General features: G+C 44.1%; 1 protein-coding gene across 1 annotated transcript in view; it reads left to right on the forward strand.

The window, feature by feature from the left end:
- Nucleotides 1-19,770, forward strand: part of IFNAR2 (interferon alpha and beta receptor subunit 2) — a 38,327-nt gene extending 18,557 nt beyond the window's left edge. The window contains exons 7-9 of the mRNA XM_075910968.2: nt 3,523-3,688; nt 4,652-4,773; nt 14,606-19,770. Coding sequence (XP_075767083.1) covers nt 3,523-3,688; nt 4,652-4,773; nt 14,606-15,268 — 951 coding nt within the window. The 3' untranslated portion in view covers nt 15,269-19,770. The remainder of the gene's footprint in view (nt 1-3,522; nt 3,689-4,651; nt 4,774-14,605) is intronic.
- The last annotated feature ends 861 nt before the right edge of the window (nt 19,771-20,631 follow it).

A 20,631-nucleotide genomic window follows, 5' to 3' on the forward strand; every position in this document is an offset into this window, starting at 1 on the left:
TACCACCTCTAAAATGATTCCTGACAATTTATAACAATCTAGGGTGTAATCCAGATGAGCATGGGGCTGTGTCACCCTTACCCTGCAACCCTGTGTGCCTCATAATGCATTGCTGCTGTATCTTCCACTTGGGTTGCCCACAAACAGCCTTCCAGCATGCTGAGTATCTGTGTATAGCTGTCATCTGCCAGCCACATATCAGTCACACTCTGGCTTCCACTAGCTTTGATTACCACTTGCAGGGTGACTTGAATATACTCTGTACTATCCTGCCCTCTCCTGGTCAGTCCAGATATATCAGGTCCATTGCCCCTGAAAGGGTACATCTAGATAGGGGTACTATTTTAGGATACTTCTGGTATCCCAAAATAGCGTTTTCCACGTCTTGACAGTGTGCCCGTTATTTCAAAATATAATGGGCTTGCTATTCCGACGTCCCTGTAAACTTCATGCCATTGTGTAGATAGCGCCAAATTTCAAAATAAGCTATTTCAAGATTATCTCAAAATAAGCTATGCAATTTGCTAAGGGTGCAGTATAGATGCACCCTGAAGGAATAAATATACAGCTATCTGCTATCCTAAATGGAGCTCCACACACAGTTCACAACTATGGATTGCTTTTTGATTAAAGAATAAAACAAATTTATTTAACTGCAAGGAAACAGGGTTTAAGTAAGTACAGATACGAGGCATTAAAGTCACAAATGGTTACAATAGAAATAAAGATAAAAAGATTCCTTGTACTAAAATGTAAACGAGACTTAGTTCAAGGTGAAGTCCCTTATCATACATTTCCAGTAACATTACCAAAATTCCCAGACCAGAATCTGCTTATTTTTCTTTTAGGGTATGTCTACATTGCATTCCTCCTTCGAGAGAGGAATTCAAATGCAGACAAACGAAATTGCAAATGAAGCACGGATTTGAATTTCCCACGCTTCATTTGCATAATGGCGACTGGCAGCTTTTCCAAAATAGCGTATTTTGAGAAAAAAACGGGGTTATTTCGAAAAGAAACCCATCCTTTGAAATAACCCTTACTCCCTAATAACTTCAGGGTTATTTAGAAGGATGGGTTTCTTTTCGAAATAACCCCTTTTTTTCTTGAAATATGCTATTTTTGGAAAAGCGGCCAGCCACTATTATGCAAATGAAGCGCGGGAAATTCAAATTTGCGCTTCATTTGCAATTTCATTTGTCTGCATTTGCATTCCCCTCTCGAAGGAGGAATGCAATGTAGACATACCCTTAGGGTGTGTCTAAACTACATGGCTCCGTCGATGGAGCCATGTAGATTAGACAGATCGGCAGAGAGAAATGAAGCCACGATTTAAATAATCGCTGCTTCATTTAAATTTAAATGGCTGCCGCACTCTGCCAACCAGCTGATGATCAGCTGTTTGTTGGCAGATCGGGGCAGTCTGGACGCTCCCGTGCCGACCTGAAAGCCTTTTGTCGACCTCCCCCTTATGCCTCGTGGGATGAGGTTTACCGGGGAGGTCGACAAAGGGTTTTAAGATCGACAGGGGAGCATCCAGACTGCCCCGATCTGCCGACAAACAGCTGATCGGCAGAGCGCGGCAGCCATTTACATTTAAATGAAGCCGTGATTATTTAAATTGCGGCTTCATTTCCCTTTGCCAAATAAACAAATCTACATGGCTCCATCAATGGAGCCATGTAGTCTAGACGTACCCTTATTGTCTGAAGTGAGAGAGAGAGATGGATAGGGAGAGATAACTTGGAAGCTTTTTCTACACAGAGTTTTTGTGGCAGAAAATATGCTAATGAGGGACTCATTAGCATAAGTCGTGATCTCATTTAGCATATTTTCTTTTTGCGTAAGGGGTTTTTGTGCAAAAAGAATCAGTGTAGCCAGAGAGGCATAAGGATCTTGTGTAAAACGTGGTTTTTGCACAAAACAGAAGCGACTACACCGCTTCTTTTGGCACAAAAACCCCTTGTGCAAAAGGAAACAGCAGAACATATATGCTAATGAGATCATGAATTATGCTAATGAGTCCCTCATTAGCTTATTTTCTGCCGCAAAAACTTGCAGTGTAGACGTAGCCTGAGTGTTTTAGCTTCTCGCTTTTATACTTAAGATACCATCTGAAGTACATTTTCCTGAGAGCTCCTCCTAGATAATATTAATTCCCACTGTAGGGCAGAGACAAGGAGTCTGTTAGTGAAGAGGGTCCGTGCTGCTGTTTGCTAAGATGCAGATGTTTGTTTATACCCACCTTCCTTGCCAAAAAAATGGCCAGTTGGTAGGAGATTGCCCGTCAATTTTGATGCCTCCTGGCTGGTGGCATTAGCTTGGTCTTTGTCTTTGAGACACTGGTTTACCCAGACTTTTCTAGTAAACACATTTCAGATCTAATTTCAATTTATGTTTATAACTTTACATATAATATGACTACTCACATTTCACCTTGATTTTATCGACCAGTTATTAGTTTTTACATGATACTTTACAAGGAATATTATATACAGGATATTACAATGGTGGATAGGTTGTGAAAATAGGGGTGCATTTAGTAACACGTTTATTAATATTACATGACATGTTGGAACAGACATTGAATAAGAATTGTCTCCAGATTAAAATGCAGGCTGGGTTCATTACTGACTCAGAGAGAAGTGCAAGATTGCCTACAGGAAGCATTTCCACGGTGCCACTACGAACAGTTAACTTCAGCTGTAGCAGCCACCCGCCATGTCGCAGCCGCTGGAGCTGAAGCTGGCTGCTATGTGGCAGCTCAGGGGGTCGGTGCTGGGATACACCCCAGCCCTCTGAGCCTCCGCACAGCTGCTGGCTTCAGCCCCAAGCTGCTGCGAACAGCCAGCTTCAGCTCCAGCAGCTACCAGCCATGGTATACCTCAGCCCCATGGGCGTGGCCTGGCAGTGTGGCACGGCCTGGCAGCCAGTGTTTCACAGACCGGCACTGGTCTGTGGATCAGCAGTTGGGAACCACTGAATCACACTGCTTTCTGCAATATCTATGCCCTCCACCTACAAAATGATCCAACCAAGTTCAGCGAAGCTTGTGACATCAGATGTAATTAACAATAATATACAAAAGCAGTGAAGGGGACTCTTCTAAATGTCTTCAGTAATCCACTGTGAAGACAGATACATTTGAGGAAAGAGAAGAAGCATGTAGACATAAGACTGTCTACTGAATAGCAAAAGTGCCATTTTATGGTCCATCAACTTCTTGTTAGAGTAGAACTTGTAAGAGTGAGTGATCTGTAATAATTCCCTTTTAATAATGTGAATCCAGTGGACAGAAGTGTAGGGTCAGTCCTTGAGCTCTAGTCATTGCTTTCCTTCTTTTGAAAACTGAAAAAGTGCTATGCTTCCTTCCTATTCCATCCCTACCTTAACCACCCAGTTTTATTTGCCACTGTACAGCTTCATAATGGGATCATAAAATAGCTATTAAATGCAAGGATTTTTAAAGCAATGTTTAACAACTTCTTTTTAACAGATTTTAATATCATTTTTTCATGGCAGATTCCTTTTAGGAATGAAACCTCAGAAGAATGCTTTAGCTATGTGATAAGAAGCTTGCGTTTAAATACAAATTATTGTGTGTCTGTTGCTGTGACAGCATCATTAAACAGTCACTCCATCCCTTCGGCCTTGAAATGTATTATCACCAAGTCCACCACTCGAAAAGGTATCACACATTTTAAAGCTTGTTGTGGAACGGGATCAGGTTGTCAGTATGGTTGTTTTCTAGTTGTTACTACAGATTGAACATCTCTATTACGGCACCTTCTGGTCTGGCAGCATCCATTGTCTGGCATGATTTTAGTTCACCAACCAGTGTGGCCAAGTTTCCCACATTCCCATAAAGTTTGTTTACAGCCACCAGTCCTGGCTGTCAGTGTTATATAGCTCTAATTCACACCTACATGTCTTCTAAGAGCCCAGCAAGCAGTGGAACTGTTGGTAATGCTGCTAGACAATACTGACCTCCTGTGGCAAATCCTCTGCTTCAGCAGCAGTTAGGTTCTGAGAGTGCCGGACTAGAGAGGTTCAACCTGTAGTATTTTCAGAAAAGAGTAACTGGCAAATATCCCAGTAAGGCTGTGTCTAGACTGCAGGTTTTTTTTGAAAAAGTAGCCTTTTTTCGAAAAAACTTCACCTGCGTCTAGACTACAGCTGCGTTCTTTCAAAATTAAATCGAAAGAACGCGGCTTTTCTTTCGACGGCGGTACTCCTCATTTCACGAGGAATAACGCCTTTTTTTGAAAGTGCTCTTTCGAAAAAAGGCGCTATGTAATGCAAACTGTGCTTTTTCGAAAGAGAGCATCCAGACTGCCTAGGTGCTCTCTTTCGAAAAAGCGGCTTGCTTTTTCGAAAGTACTGGTTGCAGTCCAGACGCTCTTTTTCGAAAGAGGCTTTTAGACATAGCCTAAGAGAGAAAGCATCTTTTGATATACATTTGGTTGGACCTATACATAATATAGGAGGTACCTTTGGCTAATCCTGCTAGCTGTACAAATAGCTCTTCAGTTTTTTCAGTGATCCAGAATTGTCCTTTTCAATCTCAAGTGTGTAATGTAAAATAAAATAACTTGGAAATAATTCCTGCATCTGTTGTGTTTTACAGTGTATGTTTCTTTCCCATTTGTAGGTGATGGTACAATTCCAATTCTAAGTGGTGGACTTGTTTCATTTGTATTAGGTGTTCTCCTAATAGGACTGTATAAAGGAGGTTTCATTTGCTTAAAGAGTGGACCATGGCCAAAAGTCTTGGTATGTCTTTCTCATATTTAATTTATCTGGTGGGGGAGATATTCATCACATTTATACAGCAAGTAGCAAGATATATTGTTCATGAGATAAAAGTTAAGTAACAAATATTTACATTGAAGATTTCCCTTAAAAACTAGAAAAGCTATCCACTTTATATATAGGCTGCTAGTGCCCGTAAGGTGTGTGTGTGGGGGGGAGTGGTGAAGGTCTGTAAATGATCTAAAAATTCATTTTTGTACCTTTTCATTTTCCCTTTTCTACTTCTATGATTCCTAAATGTAGTTCCCAATTAAATGTCATCTGTCTGTTCACCATACCGGGGAGTCTTTAAACAAAATGTTATAAATGCCATGGAACTTCACTGAGGAAAAGGAAAGGAGGATATGTCAGGGAAAATAAAATATTTTTTTTAATTTTTGGAGAATGTTTTCTTAAATATTTTCCATCCTATGGAATTTTTACTTCAAAAAAACCCCCACAAAAAAAGACTTTTTTGCTATCTGCCCTCCTTAAAGGCAAGCTCTGTTCTCTAGAACATTTTCAAAAGGTATTGTTCTGTCATCTCAGCATAGTGAACACTAGAGCAGCACAAGAAATCTGGACACTGAGGGGCAGAAAGTGAGAATTTAACTAATACATAATGGCTGCGTCGAGACTGGCAAGTTTTTCCGCAAAAGCAGTGCTTTTGCGGAAAAACTTGCCAGCTGTCTACACTGGCCACTTGAATTTCCGCAGGAACACTGACGATCTAATGTAAGATTGTCAGTGTTCTTGCGCAAATACTATGCTGCTCCCATTCGGGAAAAAGCCCTCTTGCGCAAATGTATTTGCGCAAGAGGGCCAGTGTAGACAGCTGAAAACTGTTTTGCGCAAAAAAGCCCCGATGGCAAAAATGGCGATCGGGGCTTTCTTGCGCAAAACCACTTCTAGATTGGCATGGATGCTTTTCTGCAAAAAGTGCTTATGCGCAAAAGTGTCCGTGCCAATCTATACGCTCTTTTCCACAAATGCTTTTAACGGAAAAGTTAAAAGCATTTACGGAAAATCATGCCAGTCTAGACGTAGCCAATATGTCACCTGCCAATTTCAGCCTGGGAAGTTTAGGACATATTGCTAATACCGAAAGAAAGTTCATTATTCAGTTTGCAGTTTTACATTGGGTAGAAAATACCCACAATTATTATCTGTAGGTTACTAAATGTTGTAGCTTAAATGTTTATCAAAAAGGTTCTTACTAGTGCTGCTAAAACATAGGTCAGGACTTGGGGTAGTCAGTAGATGGACCATGGGCCAAATCCAGACTGACAGACTTTTTTTAAGAGACCCCAAAATCTCTTTCTTTACTTACTCTCATTTTTGGGTTTTATTACTATTTTCTCTTGACTCAGAAATTTTGACTTTAATAAAAAAAAATTGACTACTTCTGAGGTGATTTGAAACTCTCGGGTTTTTTTATAAAGTTATGGATTAAAAGTTAAAATCTAGGTCTTCTCACTTCTGTCCTGTTGCAGGGCAAAAGATCACTTGTAACTTTATGCTATGATTACTAGCTATTCCTGGTGCCTTAGCCAACATTGGTTTAAATGTCCAAAGCTACCTGTAAGCTATTGCTGCATATATAATTACTGCCATGTTTGCTTATAGCATCAGGGCTATTCCAATCAATTGTTGGTTTACACATAATTTTGGAGTATCTAGAATATGAAATACAGGTTTGGAAACATAAGCATAATGTATATGTTTTTATCTAGTGGTGATCTGTGATGGTTCCATAGAACAACTATAGAAGTTCTGAAGAGTGATGGTTGAAAACTTTCCATCAAAACAGTTTTTTTATAGAAAACTTAGATTTCAATTAAGCAAATTTTTTAGCAAATAACTCTGCTTTCCAAAGAAAAACTTCTATTTGTTTTCAACAAAAATCAATATCCCAAACTAAAAAACTGAAATAGGTTTATACAACTACCCTGTCATGATGCTGCATGGAAACTTTAGTTTGTTTTCCTCATGTCCAGCCAGTAGAAGAGAATGGAGATGTGAGAGAGCCAGAACTTTTCTCATCAGCCACTGTTGTAGTAATTCCTAATTAAAATGCTTTGGGTTTGGGACGAAAAGAGATAAAGAAAAAGCCCATGTTTTTATTCGTCCATGTGTTAGAAACTTCAATCTCTCTTTGCAGCATGTGAGTGTAGCTTCCAATATTTGGGATGCTTTGATCTACCTTAGCTTGATGTTTTTGTCCCTGCCTACTTAAGTCTTTTACCATCACAGTTTGCCTAAAGGCCTGATCCATTTCCCATTACATTCAGTGAGACTTTCCATTGGCTGCCCTGGGAGTTGGCTCAGGCCTTTAAGCTCTGAGGATGGCTCAGGATTCAAGGGCACCACTAAAGTAGATATACAGGCTTTCAGCATGCCTATAATGGTAAACTAACAAATAAGAATGTCATAGCTTTTTGTTCTTAGTTATAAAAACAGGGAAATTTAAATGACAGCTATTTAATGTTCGAGCTATATATATCCATTCTTTGACAAATCTTCAGCAGTCTTCACCACGTTTGCCTTCCTCTCTAGGTAGAGGGGGGCAGGTCTAATGCTTTAAAGGAGATATAAAGACACTTGTATCTCTGAGGCTGTCTTCCAGCCAGCTGTTGAAAGAGACCTTGGTCTTCATTACACCAAGCTCTTTGAATCTTATTCTTCTAGGAAATGGGCTCAGAATTCAACTAGTGCCATTCCTTTGCCTCTTTATGCTGTAGCCAGCCTTCAGTGAGAAAATCTGTGGGATAAGCCACCAGAAGCATCACTTTTAACGCTAGTTCATAAAATTGACCCTCTTCCATCCCAGTTACTTTTTATGTCCTTCTCCAAGGAAAAGCACAATGAGCAGTGCTTTGGCTCACTTTAAGGCTCTACTTCCTTGTGAATCAGACCATTAACATCTCTTGCCCACTTCTGAAATGGGTATATAATCTCTCATGGAAAGGAGGGGTTTTTTTCCCCCCTTCTCTTCCTCTACAGAGGATTCTCCAAAATAATCTCTCCCAAAGTTCTTTCCCCAGACTTAGACTGTCAGCCTGTAGATCAGGGGTGAGCAATAATTTTTGATGAGGGGGCCACTCCCAAGAATTTGGAAGGTGGTCAAAGGCCACAATCTTCCATGATATTAATGGAAGAGGTGCAGAGTCTGGGTTGGAGGTTGGGTGCATAAGGGAGCTTGCGGTAGTGGATTGGGGTGCAGGAGAGGGTGTCGGGTCTGGGAGGGAGTTTGGGTGAAGGAGTTGTGACATGGGGCAAGGGTTGTCACCTAGGATCGGAGAGGGATGTGACCCAGGATTGAGGTGCAGGAGGCGAGCAAAGGATTTGGGTTATATGTGGGGTGGGGGGAAAAGGAATGGAGGACCCAGAAGTTGTGACATTGGATAGGAGTGAGGAGGAGGTGCAGGGCTTTGGCTTGTGACCTTGGACAGCAGGGGGTTGTGACCTGAGGCAGGGGACTAGAGTGAAAGGGTTTGGGCTGTGACTTAGGGCAGGAGAGGGTTATGACCTGGGGCAGAGGATGTGGGTGCAGGGGTTTGGATTATGACCCGGGGCAGGGGTTTGGGGTACAGGATCTAGGAGGGGATATGGATGCAGAAGGGGGGCAGAGGGTTTAGGTTATGTGTGCAGTTGGGGGGCAGAAGGGTAGGGGGCCAGAAGCAGGCTCTGTCCAGGAGACTTACCGTCTCCAGCAGAGACCCTGCCTGTGCCCCTCACCCCCACTGGTCTGTGAATAGCTGCGAGCCTAAGAGGAGGGTGTTTCACAAGCTGCCTGTTGAGAACAGGCAGCTCCCATTGGCCATAAACCCACCAATAGGATTGTGCCAAGGATGGTGGAATTGCTTGAAGCCTTTCACCTCTCCCCTGGGGCTCTCAGTTGTTCAAACAGAGCCCTGCAGCACTCACTTTTCTCAGTGGCATATGGGGGCAGCCTGAGGCTCCCCGCTGCGTCCATGGGCCAAATCCAGTGGCTTTGTAGGCCAGATGTGGCCTGTGGGCAGTATTTTTCCCAGGCCTGCTCTAGATGCAAGGTAGAAGTTTAGGAGTGTACTTGGGAGATCCTTGCTAAAAAAAAGCACAGAAGATGAAGGTGGAGATGGGTGAACAAAATCTAGGGAGCCCAAAAAGCAGCCTAAAAAGCATTGGGGTTCTCTGTCTGAGTACTCAAGTTCTTATACAGAGAACAGTTTGGAACAACCTGACTGTGGAAACAAGTAACTTTTACTCAAGAGAAGAGTTTGAAATCACAAGAAGAAAAATGAGAAAATGCCATTTACAAACAGCAAACTATACCTGTTTCCGAGAAGATGAAACAAAAATGTCTTTGGAAATTACCTGTCCTGTAAAGTCAAATTAGACTCACATTTTCACTTTTACTTCCTTCAAGGATGTGATAAGATTTCAATGGGCATTGTCAGACAAAGGCAAGCAACAAAGGTTCTTAAAATGGAAGCTAAGGTGGCTCCATTGCCAAAGAATATAGATATGGTCTCAGGTGAAGGGGCTGAGAGAGAGAGAAAGTAAGAGTGAAAACTCTGCTAACAGAAGCAGAGAGCTTCATGAGAAAAGAGTTTGAAACATCAGCTGCCCTGAAAATCTCTGTTTTCTACTGGTTTTGCTAGAGCCATTATATGTAATGTTACAATTTAAAATCTGTGGACACCTTGAAAAGCTTTCCTTCTAAACATACAGGATGTGTCTACATTGGTGCGATCTTGCGCAAGTAAACTGACATTCTAATGTATGAAATCAGGGCTTCTTGCGCAAGAATTCTGATGCTCCCGCTCAGAAGTAAGCCCTTTTGTGCATCTGTTCTTGCGCAAGAGGCCAGTGTAGACAGGCAATATGAATTTCTTGCGCAAGAAAGCCCTATGGTTAAAATGGCCATCAGAGCTTTCTTGCACAAGAGAGCATCTACACTGGCATGGATGCTCTTGCGCAAAAGCACATCTCTTGCGTAAACGCACATGCCAGTGTAGACGCTCTCTTCTGGAAAAGTTTTTGCACAAGAACTCTTTCGCAAGAGTTCTTGTGCAACATCATGCCAGTGTTGACATAACCGCAAGGTATAGAGGAAAAAATAGACACAAAGAAGGGAAGTAAAAAAATAGAACAGTTTTTCTGATGCCCTACTCATTAGAGAATGGTGCTTCTTTAATACAGTATGAATGTGCACTAGAATTGGCATACCAAACTATAATGTCCTGACACATTATCACAGCTCAGAAGTCAGAAAAGACACGTGTTAATTATGCAGGAAATCTCCTTCCCTTGTCATTCTGGAAGGTCATAGAGCCAATAACAACACCAGAAAACTTCCAAGAGCCATACTTCATATTTTGTATTGTCCACAAGAGGATAGGAGACCACCTTCATAAGAAAAACTATTGATGAAATGTGGAAAAGCGATCTTAGAATTGATCCTTCACACACTGAATAAGAGTCCTATATCTTATTTGTGGAATTACACCCAATGCGTGAAGGAGACAAGTCATGAAGGCCTTGTGTGGCAAGATAGATAAGATGTTTTGAGGAAGCATACAAATCTTCAGGATATGCCATCCTGAGGAAACCTGAGCTTGCTTTACAATGTCAACAGCAGCCTCATAAGCAAAGAACATCTTTGTTGAAATACAGTATACACAGAAGTCTGGTCTTCAGTTTCCTTGTATACCAGATGTTATAATTGATCTGCAATCATTCACAGAAGCCTCCTTTGCCAGGAGAGGGCTCTAACTAGTTATTCCAAAACAAAGATGCCACAAGATTCAGTATTTCTCTCTTATCCCTTCAGTCTTTCTTTCATCATTAATTAGTGCATTCTTATATCAAGGAGGATTAGGGGAGAGTTTGTGCTAGAGAATGAAATGGAAATTTTACTAAAAGAAAGGAAATTAGCATAAGAGTACTTTAGAATTGCTATGTTTACATAGCCAACTATAAGTGTTTGACGAAGCTGTCTTTAACTACCAAGTGTCAAAGCTGGAGAACACTTTTGTAGTTACAGGTTTAGAAGAAGTATTCTGGTGATTGTCAACAGCACAGCCCTCATGACCTCAGCTTGCCCTGGGGAGCATCTGCCTAGCCCTCCTCTCCCCGGTCTCCCCGGGGAGAAGCCAACGGCTGGGATGCATGGCCCTCACCCCCCGGCAAGCCTCCAGGAGAAGCAGCCCCATCCTCTCTCCAGAGCCCCCCTCCTCCCAATACCCTGCCCTGACTCCTGCACCCTCACCCCCCGCCCTGAGTCCCTCCACGCATCCCAGCCTGACTCCCATAACCCTCATATCTCTAGACTCCTGCCTTGAGCTCCTCACATCCCCAAACCCCTGTTATGACTCCTGCACCCCCACACCACCAGCCCCTGCCCTGAAAGACCTGAGCAATGCCCGGTAAGTCTCTTAGGGTATGTCTACACTACAAAGTTAGTTCGAACTAACGGACGTTAGTTCGAACTAACTTTAATAGGTGCTACACTAGCGCTCCGCTAGTTCGAATTTGAATCGAACTAGCGGAGCGCTTAGTTCGAACTAGGTAAACCTCATTTTACGAGGACTAACGCCTAGTTCGAACTAGCTAGTTCGAACTAAGGGCTGTGTAGCCCTTTAGTTCGAACTAGTGGGAGGCTAGCCCTCCCCAGGTTTCCCTGGTGGCCACTCTGGCCAACACCAGGAAAACTCTATGCCCCCCTCCCTGCCCCGGACCCCTTAAAGGGGCACGGGCTGGCTACGGTGCCCGTGCCAGGTGCAAGCCTGCCAGCACCCAGCTAGCAGACCCTGCACCTGGCACGGCACAGAGCCACCCACCCGATGCCCCCCAGCCCACCCCCTCTTGCCGGGACCAGGTTGGCGGCTCCCGGGAGCTTGCCCTGGACCGCAAGAGGCGGGCACCTTCCTGGGCTAGTGCGGACATCGTGGACCTCGTCCACGATCTCTGCACTAGGCACAGGAAAGTGGCCGTCTAGGGCAGGAGAGCTGCCAGCCTGGCCACCCAGGACCAGGTGTGCATGAAAATCAAGGGGGTCCACTGAGACCCCCGACACTGAGCCCTGAGCTTACAATGGCCGTCCTGGGTCAGACCAAAGGTCCATCTAGCCCAGTAGCCTGTCTGCCAACAGCGGCCAACCCTAGGGACCCTGGAGGGGATGGACCGAAGACAATGACCAAGCCATTTGTCTCGTGCCATCCCTCTCCAGCCTTCCACAAACTTTGGGCAGGGACACCACTCCTACCCTCTGGCTAATAGGACTCCATGGACCCAACCTCCATCACTTTATCTCACTTCCCTTTAAACTCTGTTCTAGTTCTAGCCTTCACAGCCTCCTGCAGCAAGGAGTTCCGCAGGTTAACTATTTGCTTTGTCAAGAAGAACAACTTTCTCTTACTAGTTTCAAGCCTGCTACCCATTCCTTTCCTTTGGTGTCCTCTAGTCCTTCTTTATGGGAACTCAGGAAGAACTTTTCTGAATGCACCCTCTCCACCCAACCCCTGCTTTTAGAGACCTCTATCCTGTCCCCCCTCCGTCTCCTCTTTTCTAAGCTGAACAGTCCCAGTCTCTGTAGCCTCTCTTCATCTGGGACCTGTTCCCAACCCCTGATCATGTTAGTTGCCCTCCCCTCTCCCAGCCTTTCTCTTCCCCTCTCCCACCTCCTTTTCCCAGTCTCCCCCAGTTTTTTTCAATAAAGACAGAGTCAATGTTGGAAGAAACGTTATCTTTATTTTGTACATCAATAAGAAGGGGGGCTAGGGAAGGGTAAGTGGAAGGAGGTGAGGGAGGAATGGGGTACGAGCCCCCGATGGGGAGGACTGGGCTGGCTCTGCGGGCTTCTGGGGGTGGAAGCTCTCCTGCAGCCCCCCAATTACTCCCTCTCCCCAGATGGCAGCCTGCGGCAAGTGCAGCCGGGCTGATGGCCGAGTGGTGTGATGTGCCCAGTGTGGGCACTCAGGGCACTCCAAGCCAGAACTTCTTTGCAAGCGGGGCACCCCTTAGAACTGTGTGTCCGGGGTGGGGGTCGGGACCCTTTAAGCGCAGCCCTCGGCTAGCCTGAGACAGTATCTCCATGCTCTAAGTCCTCCTTTTATGCCCTGCCGGCACTGCTTCCGGCCATCCTTAAGCCCTGTTCAGAGTCCACTCAATGTGGACTTACTAGTTCGAACTAGCAAAACGCTAGTTCGAACTAGTTTTTAGTTCTAGATGCGTTAGTTCGAACTAGCTTAGTTCGAATTAACTAATTCGAACTAAGTTAGTTCGAACTAGCGCTGTAGTGTAGACATACCCTCAGTGTATACAGGCAGTCCCCGACTTACGCGGATCCGACTTATGTCGGATCTGCACTTACAAACGGGGCTTTTCTCGCCCCGCAGCTCACGGACGGCGGGTCGCCGCCCGTGTCCTCCGGGGCGAGAAAAGCTTCTCCCAGTCTCCCTGGTCTGCTGGGGGGGTCCAGAAAAGCAGCTGGACCCCCCCCCCAGCAGACCAGGGACACCCGAGCAAAGCTGCCGCCTGGGCAGCTTTGCTCGTTTGCCCGGGAGCAAAGCTGCCCAGGCAGCGGGACTCCCGCCACCTGGGCAGCTTTGCTCCTGTCCCCCTGGTCTGCTGGGGGGGGTCCAGCAAAGCCGCTGGACCCCCCCAGCAGACCGGGGACACCCGAGCAAAGCTGCCGCCTGGGCAGCTTTGCTCGTTTGCCCGGGAGCAAAGCCGCCCAGGCAGCGGGACCCCCGCCGCCTGTGCGGCTTTGCTCCGGTCTCCCTGGGGTGCTGGGGGGCACTCCCCCCATCACCCCAGGGAGACCGGAGCAAAGCCGCACGGGCAGCGGGGTCCCTCCGCCTGTGCTGCTTTGCTCGGGTCTCCCTGGTCTGCTGGGGGGGGAGGGGGCGCAGCTAGTGCGCCCCCCCCCCCCAGCAGACCAGGCTTTTGTTGCAGGACGCCTCGGGTAGAGCAGCTGGGGTGCTGCCGGGTTGGTCCTGTGGGAACCTACCGGGCAGCACCCCAGCTGTTCTGTCCCAGGCTCCAGATTCAGCAGCTGTTGAAACTGATCAGGCTGATTCCAGAAGCTAGGGGCAGAGCAACTCTGCCTCCGGCTTCCTGCAGTCAGCCCCTGGTCAGTTTCAGTGGCAGCAGCTGAATCTGGACGCCAGTTCCGACTTACATACAAATTCAACTTAAGAACAAACCTATAGTCCCTATCTTGTACGTAACCCGGGGACTGCCTGTATATACAGGATTGTGTACAGTTGGCAAATATTAGGGTGTTAAAATTGATCCTTAACTTCCAGGAAGCACGTGGAAAGTGTTACCCTCTGAACCCATGTTCTTTTCACAGGTGAACGTTCAGTCCTAGAAATTTATCTCTGCAAAGAGAGCTGGAAACTTTCTCTTACCCCTCTCCTGTTTTCCTTACTCTGCAAAACCTTGCAACAAAATGTACTTGACCCTTTTCAACAGAAAAAAACTCCACACAAAATACATTTGAAAACACAGTGCCTTCCATTTAGGGTTTTCTTTGGTGAAAAGCATAAGTTCATTTCTGTTCTTATTTGGAACCAATATGCAATGAGTATTCGGTTCTCTGTGTTTGTGTTTTGGAGCATGATGTCATCCTTTTTTGAGTGCAGGAGAGGGAAGACGTCTCGTTTCTCAGAGCTTTGAAGATAAGGCTAAAACATTATTTTGGGGTGTGTATTAATATAAGCGCAAAGTAATGAAGCAGCTGTTAAAGTAAGTAGGAGGATTACTTTCTTATACTCTTATCTGTGTGTAATTTTTGTGTGTGTGTTTTTTTGTTTTGTTTTCTTAGGAAACCACAAATACATTACACTGCTCGGTGCATGTCCCTGATCCTGAAATAGTGTGCTCTGTACAAATCATCCATAAGGAGATTATAAAAAAGGAGTGGGAATACTGTGATGATGATGATGATGATAGTGGAAGTGATAGCGAAAATTCTGATGAATACACCAAACGTGGCATCTTGGGCAGAATTGTAAATTCCCATGCCAAATCGAATACTTTTGTGCAGCAGTCTATAGACTGTGCATCTGCAGAGAGTAGCAGTCAAGCAATTAAATTGCTGGATTCTGATGCAGAAAATTCTGAAGAGGATCAATCAGTCATTAAAGAAAATGAAAGCACAAGTAAAGTGTTGTTTCATCCTTCATCTGAAGTAAACCATTCCTCAACTTCTGACTTAAGGAACAGTGCTTGCTTTAACATAAACTTAAGCACTGTGATGCTGAGAGACCCTGAGAAGACCTGGGATGAATCTACAACATTAGTCACTCACCAAGAGGATGAAGTTGACTTGCAAGATTATTGCGCTTTTGAGGAATTTGAATCAAAACCTTTTACTAACATAGACTATAGTAAGAGGCCAGATTGTCATAACAGCTCACATGAATGGCAAAAGCCTAGTGTGTCAGATGAAAGTGATACATCAGATTCAGAATACATAAGGAGATGAACTGGTACAAGGAAGAACCACTTTATAAAATATGAACATACAATTGATCATGTTTCAGAGTACCTATTTCTGGTTTGATCATACAGGTCAGTTTCTGATGACTTTGAATTTTTTAAAAATTCTAAATATATGTCTGTACATTATAAAAGCATGCAGGACTCATGTTAATGAACAGTATTTTGGTAGCCTAGGGATTCTCTGCACAAGGGAGTTAGTGCAGATTGAAAATACCTGTGTACACATGAGACAATCCTTTACTTAGTCCTCTTTACTTAGTGCACATTCTGAAGTCTTCCTCCTAAGTGTACTATGTTAAATGAAAACTAGTTAGTGCAGACTATTGCTCATGTGTGCACAATGTTGCTGCATGATAATTTGGCACTCCTCCAACATTTAACTTACACTGCTGTGCGGGGTCAAATGATGGGCATATGGGTCCCATCAGATGCCTCAGTACAATTCAGGAAACCCAGGCGTGCAAAACCATTAATAATCTCCAGAGCATTACCAGAATTTATAACGTGGTGCAATAGAGCCTTCTGCATGGCAGCACACACGTGTGTGAGAATTTCTCCAATAGTCGATCACCCTGCATCAAACTGGACCAGTAACAGTTAAGGTGGCCAGCCTCAGATGACTATGGACACCCACTTCTCAGTGTGTTATGGGACATTACACGTTGGTATGGTGCCACTGCAGCTAGTTCAGTACAGATCTCAGAAAAGGCTGCTTTCCCTGTCTTGAAATTCTGTTGCTACTGCTGGTCATCCTAGGTCTGCAGAACAATCCCACTGTATCGGTATGCAGATTCCCCCATGGTGCCTCCTACTGGTCACGCTGGGAATTAGCTCAGTTGTCCAACTGCGCCTTTCTATAGGGTTGTCTTGCCATCGTCACTCCTGTGTTGGCTGTCTCAACCCTCTGGACCCATGTCACTCACTGGACGGCAGCGCCCTCTTTGGGGCACAGCCCTCCAGTGGTGTCCCAGCTCCGATTTCCCCCCATTCCATGGGAACCCACAGTCCTAAATCTGTCCCCGTGCCACAGTGGCAAACTGCAGCGGATTGTTAGCCCCTCCCTCGGAGCAAACTGCTGTCCTTCAAAGTGTAGCCACTTCCTTCAGTGACCAGTGGCTCAAACACGGGAGGGAACTCAGACCCGCTCATTGCTCTGAGACCTGGCCCAGAGTGGCAGCTACCTGCTGCCCTCCTCCACTCTTCTCTACTGCCTGCCTTCCCTGGGTCACTTTGCCCATAGCTCTTGGACCCTCTCAGCCCTTTTATTAGAGGCCTAGTCTGGCTGTTATCAGGCTGGCGCAGCCTCTGACTCCCCTGAATTTGCCCAGCATTGTTCTGTCCTTGGTGCTCCTTCAGGCAGCCAATCCTCCTCCCTTGTCCTTCAGAGAGAGACATATTTGTGCTCAGCTGAGCAACCCCTCATATCTGGGCTGCTCCTGCAAGCCTCCTTCTCATTGGCTGGGGTCTACGCAGGCTCCCTCCAGCCTGCTTTAACCCCTTTCCCTGCCAGACGGGGGCAACTGCCACACTGTACCCACCAATCAGTGCTGGTTCCCTAAGCACAGCACCAAGTGAAGTTGCTCCAAGAGTACATTAGTGGTTGCTTGATATTCTGCTCATTCCTCAGGGTAGCCAGAGCAGCGCCTTGGTGATGTGGCAGTTGGAGGCCAAAGCCACCCATAACTGAGAGCTCAAATAAAGCCCAGATAGCCTCTCTGTATTCACAATTACCAGACTCATGGGCTACGTCTACATTGGCATGAATTTCCGAAAATGCTTTTAACGGAAAACTTTTCAGTTAAAAACATTTTCGGAAAAGAGTGTCTAGATTGGCAGGATGCTTTTCCGCAAAAGCACTTTTTGCGGAAAAGCGTCCGTGGCCAATCTAGACGCGGTTTTCCGCAAAAAAGCCCCGATCACCATTTTCGCGATCGGGGCTTTTTTGCGGAAAACACTACTGTGCTTTTTACACTGGCCCTTTTGGGCAAAAGTCTTTCGGAAAAAGACTTTTGCCCAAACGGGAGCAGCATAGTATTTCCAGAAAAGCACTGACGATCTTACATGAGATCGTCAGTGCTTTTCCGCAAATTCAAGTGGCCAGTGTAGACAGCTGGCAAGTTTTTCCGCAAAATCAGATGATTTTGCGGAAAAACTTGCCAGTCTAGACACAGCCATGGTGTGGCGCATTGTTGCCTCCATGCTGGCCAGCAGCAGTTTGAAAGGTGCTAGCTTTCCTCGACAGGAATCAAATCAGGTAGAGAGAGCAAAATCATGGAATTTTTGAAATTTTACTTTGTCTTGGAATTCCACTGGTTTCTGCAACGCATTTCACAGTGCGCAAGGAAACAAATCCTAGAGTGCACACAGCTCTCCAGCAAAGGAGCATGGTATACTTACCCAAAATGGTATATGTGTTGTATGCACAAAGCCTCCGCCATATACATGCAATGATGCAAACTGAAAAAAGGCACACCTGTCCCATATGCATGCTGTTAGAGCAACTTACGTATTGTGCACCAAATGGTACACATCAGCTCAGAGCAAACAACCTGTTGTGCAGATAAGCTATTAGTGTACAATACTAGCTATATTTCACACACAAAGAAGTGAAGTACAAATCTGAAAGTAATTGTGTATAGTAACAATATATGCCAGTTATTAAACTTTGTAAATTCTTGCACATGGTCTACAGACAAGTCTACTTTAAGTGTTAATAAATAGTAAATCTTTAACAAAAATTCACCACCAGAAACAAAAATAATGATATCATACGGGGGGAATATCTTCCCACAAAATAATCTCTATGACCAGTCTCTGTTTGGGGAGTTACATTGAAAAATGTTGAAACCATTGCAAAGAGTAGAGTAATGCTGCATTCCTGTAAATCAGTGGTTCCTGCCTGTGGTCTGTGGACCCCTGGTAGTCCACAATGGTACTGCAGGGGCTCTGTGGAAAGTTTAAAAATGAGGATTGGGCCCTTTACTTCCTTTTCCATTTCCTTTTTTTTCTCCCCCAAGAAAGAGGGAAGTGACATTTTTATATGCTTGTAAAGGTTGGAAACCACTGCTGTAAATGAATTAATCCTACACAGAAACTGTTTGTGGCGAGAAAACTAATCAAGTGAAAACCACAGGAAAAGAAAGAAAACTCACATTAATTCGAATTGTTTCTCCTGTATTCGTATAGTTTAAACAGATCTCAGCATTTTACTGTATCTGTAGTGAAACAGGAACCCAATCAGTTGATGGCCATAGCACATTTGGTGGAAGAGCACTCTTAAAATTCTGGAGTATAAAATATTATTTTTCCACAAAACATGTTTCATTGCACAACATTAAAGATGAAATTTTAGTCCAATTTAAAATAATACTAATAAATGGAGATATACCATCTTATAGAGTGGAAAGGGACCTTGAGAGGTCATTGAGTCTACTCCCCTGCCCTCACAGCAGGACCAAGTACTATCTCTGACAGATTTGTCCCAGACCTCTAAAGGATTAAACTCACAATCCTGGGTTTAGCAAGCCAATGCTCAAACCACTGAGCTATCCCTCCCCCTGAGTTTAAGGTTTGGTCTACACTACAGAATTATGTTGATGCAATGTAGTATATGTCAATCTAGTTAAAGAAGTATCTATAGTTAATTTCTCTCCCACCTGGATGCCTTGCTATGCCAACTTAATAATTTCACCTTCACAAGTGGCATAGAGTGAAGATTGATGTAGTTAGGTTAGCACAGCATCTGTAGACACCACATTGCTTATTTTGACTGTTACTGGCTTTCAGGAGCCATTCTAAAATGCCCCACACTGACAGTACAATCGATACAAGTATTACTGGTGAGGATGCACGCCACCAACACAAACAGCGAAGTGTGGACACGCACAAGCAATGTAATTATTGCAATGGCTGTATACTGATTTATGTTAGGACAACTTATTTTGTAGTGTACATATGGCCTTAGTAAATGGGAATTTTGCCATATGTTTCATTGAGGCCAAGATTTCACTTAATGAGTCTGCAAATACTGTGCCAATATAAGAACGCTTGTAAAATCTGGGAGAGACAATAGGGGGTAACTGCACAGTATATAAAACAGTTCAAAAGAGTAATAAGGTATTAAATATTACATAACATATTTAGACTTATACCATAAGTAAAAAATCTCAATCAGAAGTTTAAGTGTGAAATTCTAATGCAATGTATGATGCTACATGGAATATTCATTTTTGTGGTGAAATAACTAGGAACTATATATGAGCCAGAAAGTTTGAAAACAATATTCTATGAGAACAGTTCAAGCTGCTAAAATAATGCATCTGGTCATTCCTAACTAATAATGGAAGTAGATGTCTTTGTTTTTTTATTTTAATTACTTTATTACCTTTTGTAATTTTTTATATTTTTGTAATATTATTAGCTACCCATTATATTTCGGAGGTGTAGTAAATGCTTTTAAATTTAAATAAAGTTTTTGAAAACATATAACTATTGCTCTGGAATAATGATACCACATATATGCTCCATCTAATCTTGTGGATAGGGTTAAGAATGAAGGTAAACTGTGTGGCATTCTGGCCCCTTTTGTGCCACTGGAAAGCTATCAGCTCTTATCATCGGAGAATTTCATCGGCATAGGGAAGTTTTTGACGGATACAGAGCTGACGCACCCAATTCTTGTTCCAGTCTGCCATGACCCTGTGCATCGTGGCCCAGCTGTGACTATGGTCCCTTGGCAGCCATTGCCAGCCAGTCATGGGATAAGAAAGAAGGTCTTCTCATAGATCGCTAACTGGCTAAAAGATAGAAAATAAAGGGTAGGAATAAATGGTCCATTTTCATAATGAAAAGATGTAAATAGTGGCATCCTCCCTAGGAAATGTGCTGGGACCAGGGCTGTCCAACATGATCATTAATAATCTGGAAAAAGAAGCAGGCAGTGAAGTGGCAACATTTGCAGAGGATACAAAATTATTCAAGAGAAGTCCAGAGCTGACTGTGAAGAATTATAGACACCCAGTGTTGCACTGGCAAAACTTCAGTAATGAATTTGTATTACATACAGATACACTGGAATGGGCCTTTCTCAAGAAGTAAATGGAGAACTCAATAGTGTATACCATGTGGTATCCCGTTTTCTTGACCATTACTTCCAGTTGCCACAGTTTGCCATTCCCAGCCAATGGGAACAGGTAGATCCTTAGCTTGACTGCACCCTTGTTTGTTAACCCTTTTATCTTTGCTCAAGAAGTCTGTCTCCTGAATTTCCATCTCAACCTCAGTCCACATGAATACATCTCTATAAATATTTTAGAGTCCATCTGTCTGTCTGCAAGTCTGTTTGTT

This window comes from Pelodiscus sinensis, chromosome 1, assembly GCF_052426305.1.
Source record: "Pelodiscus sinensis isolate ZL-2025 chromosome 1, ASM5242630v1, whole genome shotgun sequence".
NCBI classification, from domain to species: Eukaryota; Metazoa; Chordata; order Testudines; family Trionychidae; genus Pelodiscus; species Pelodiscus sinensis.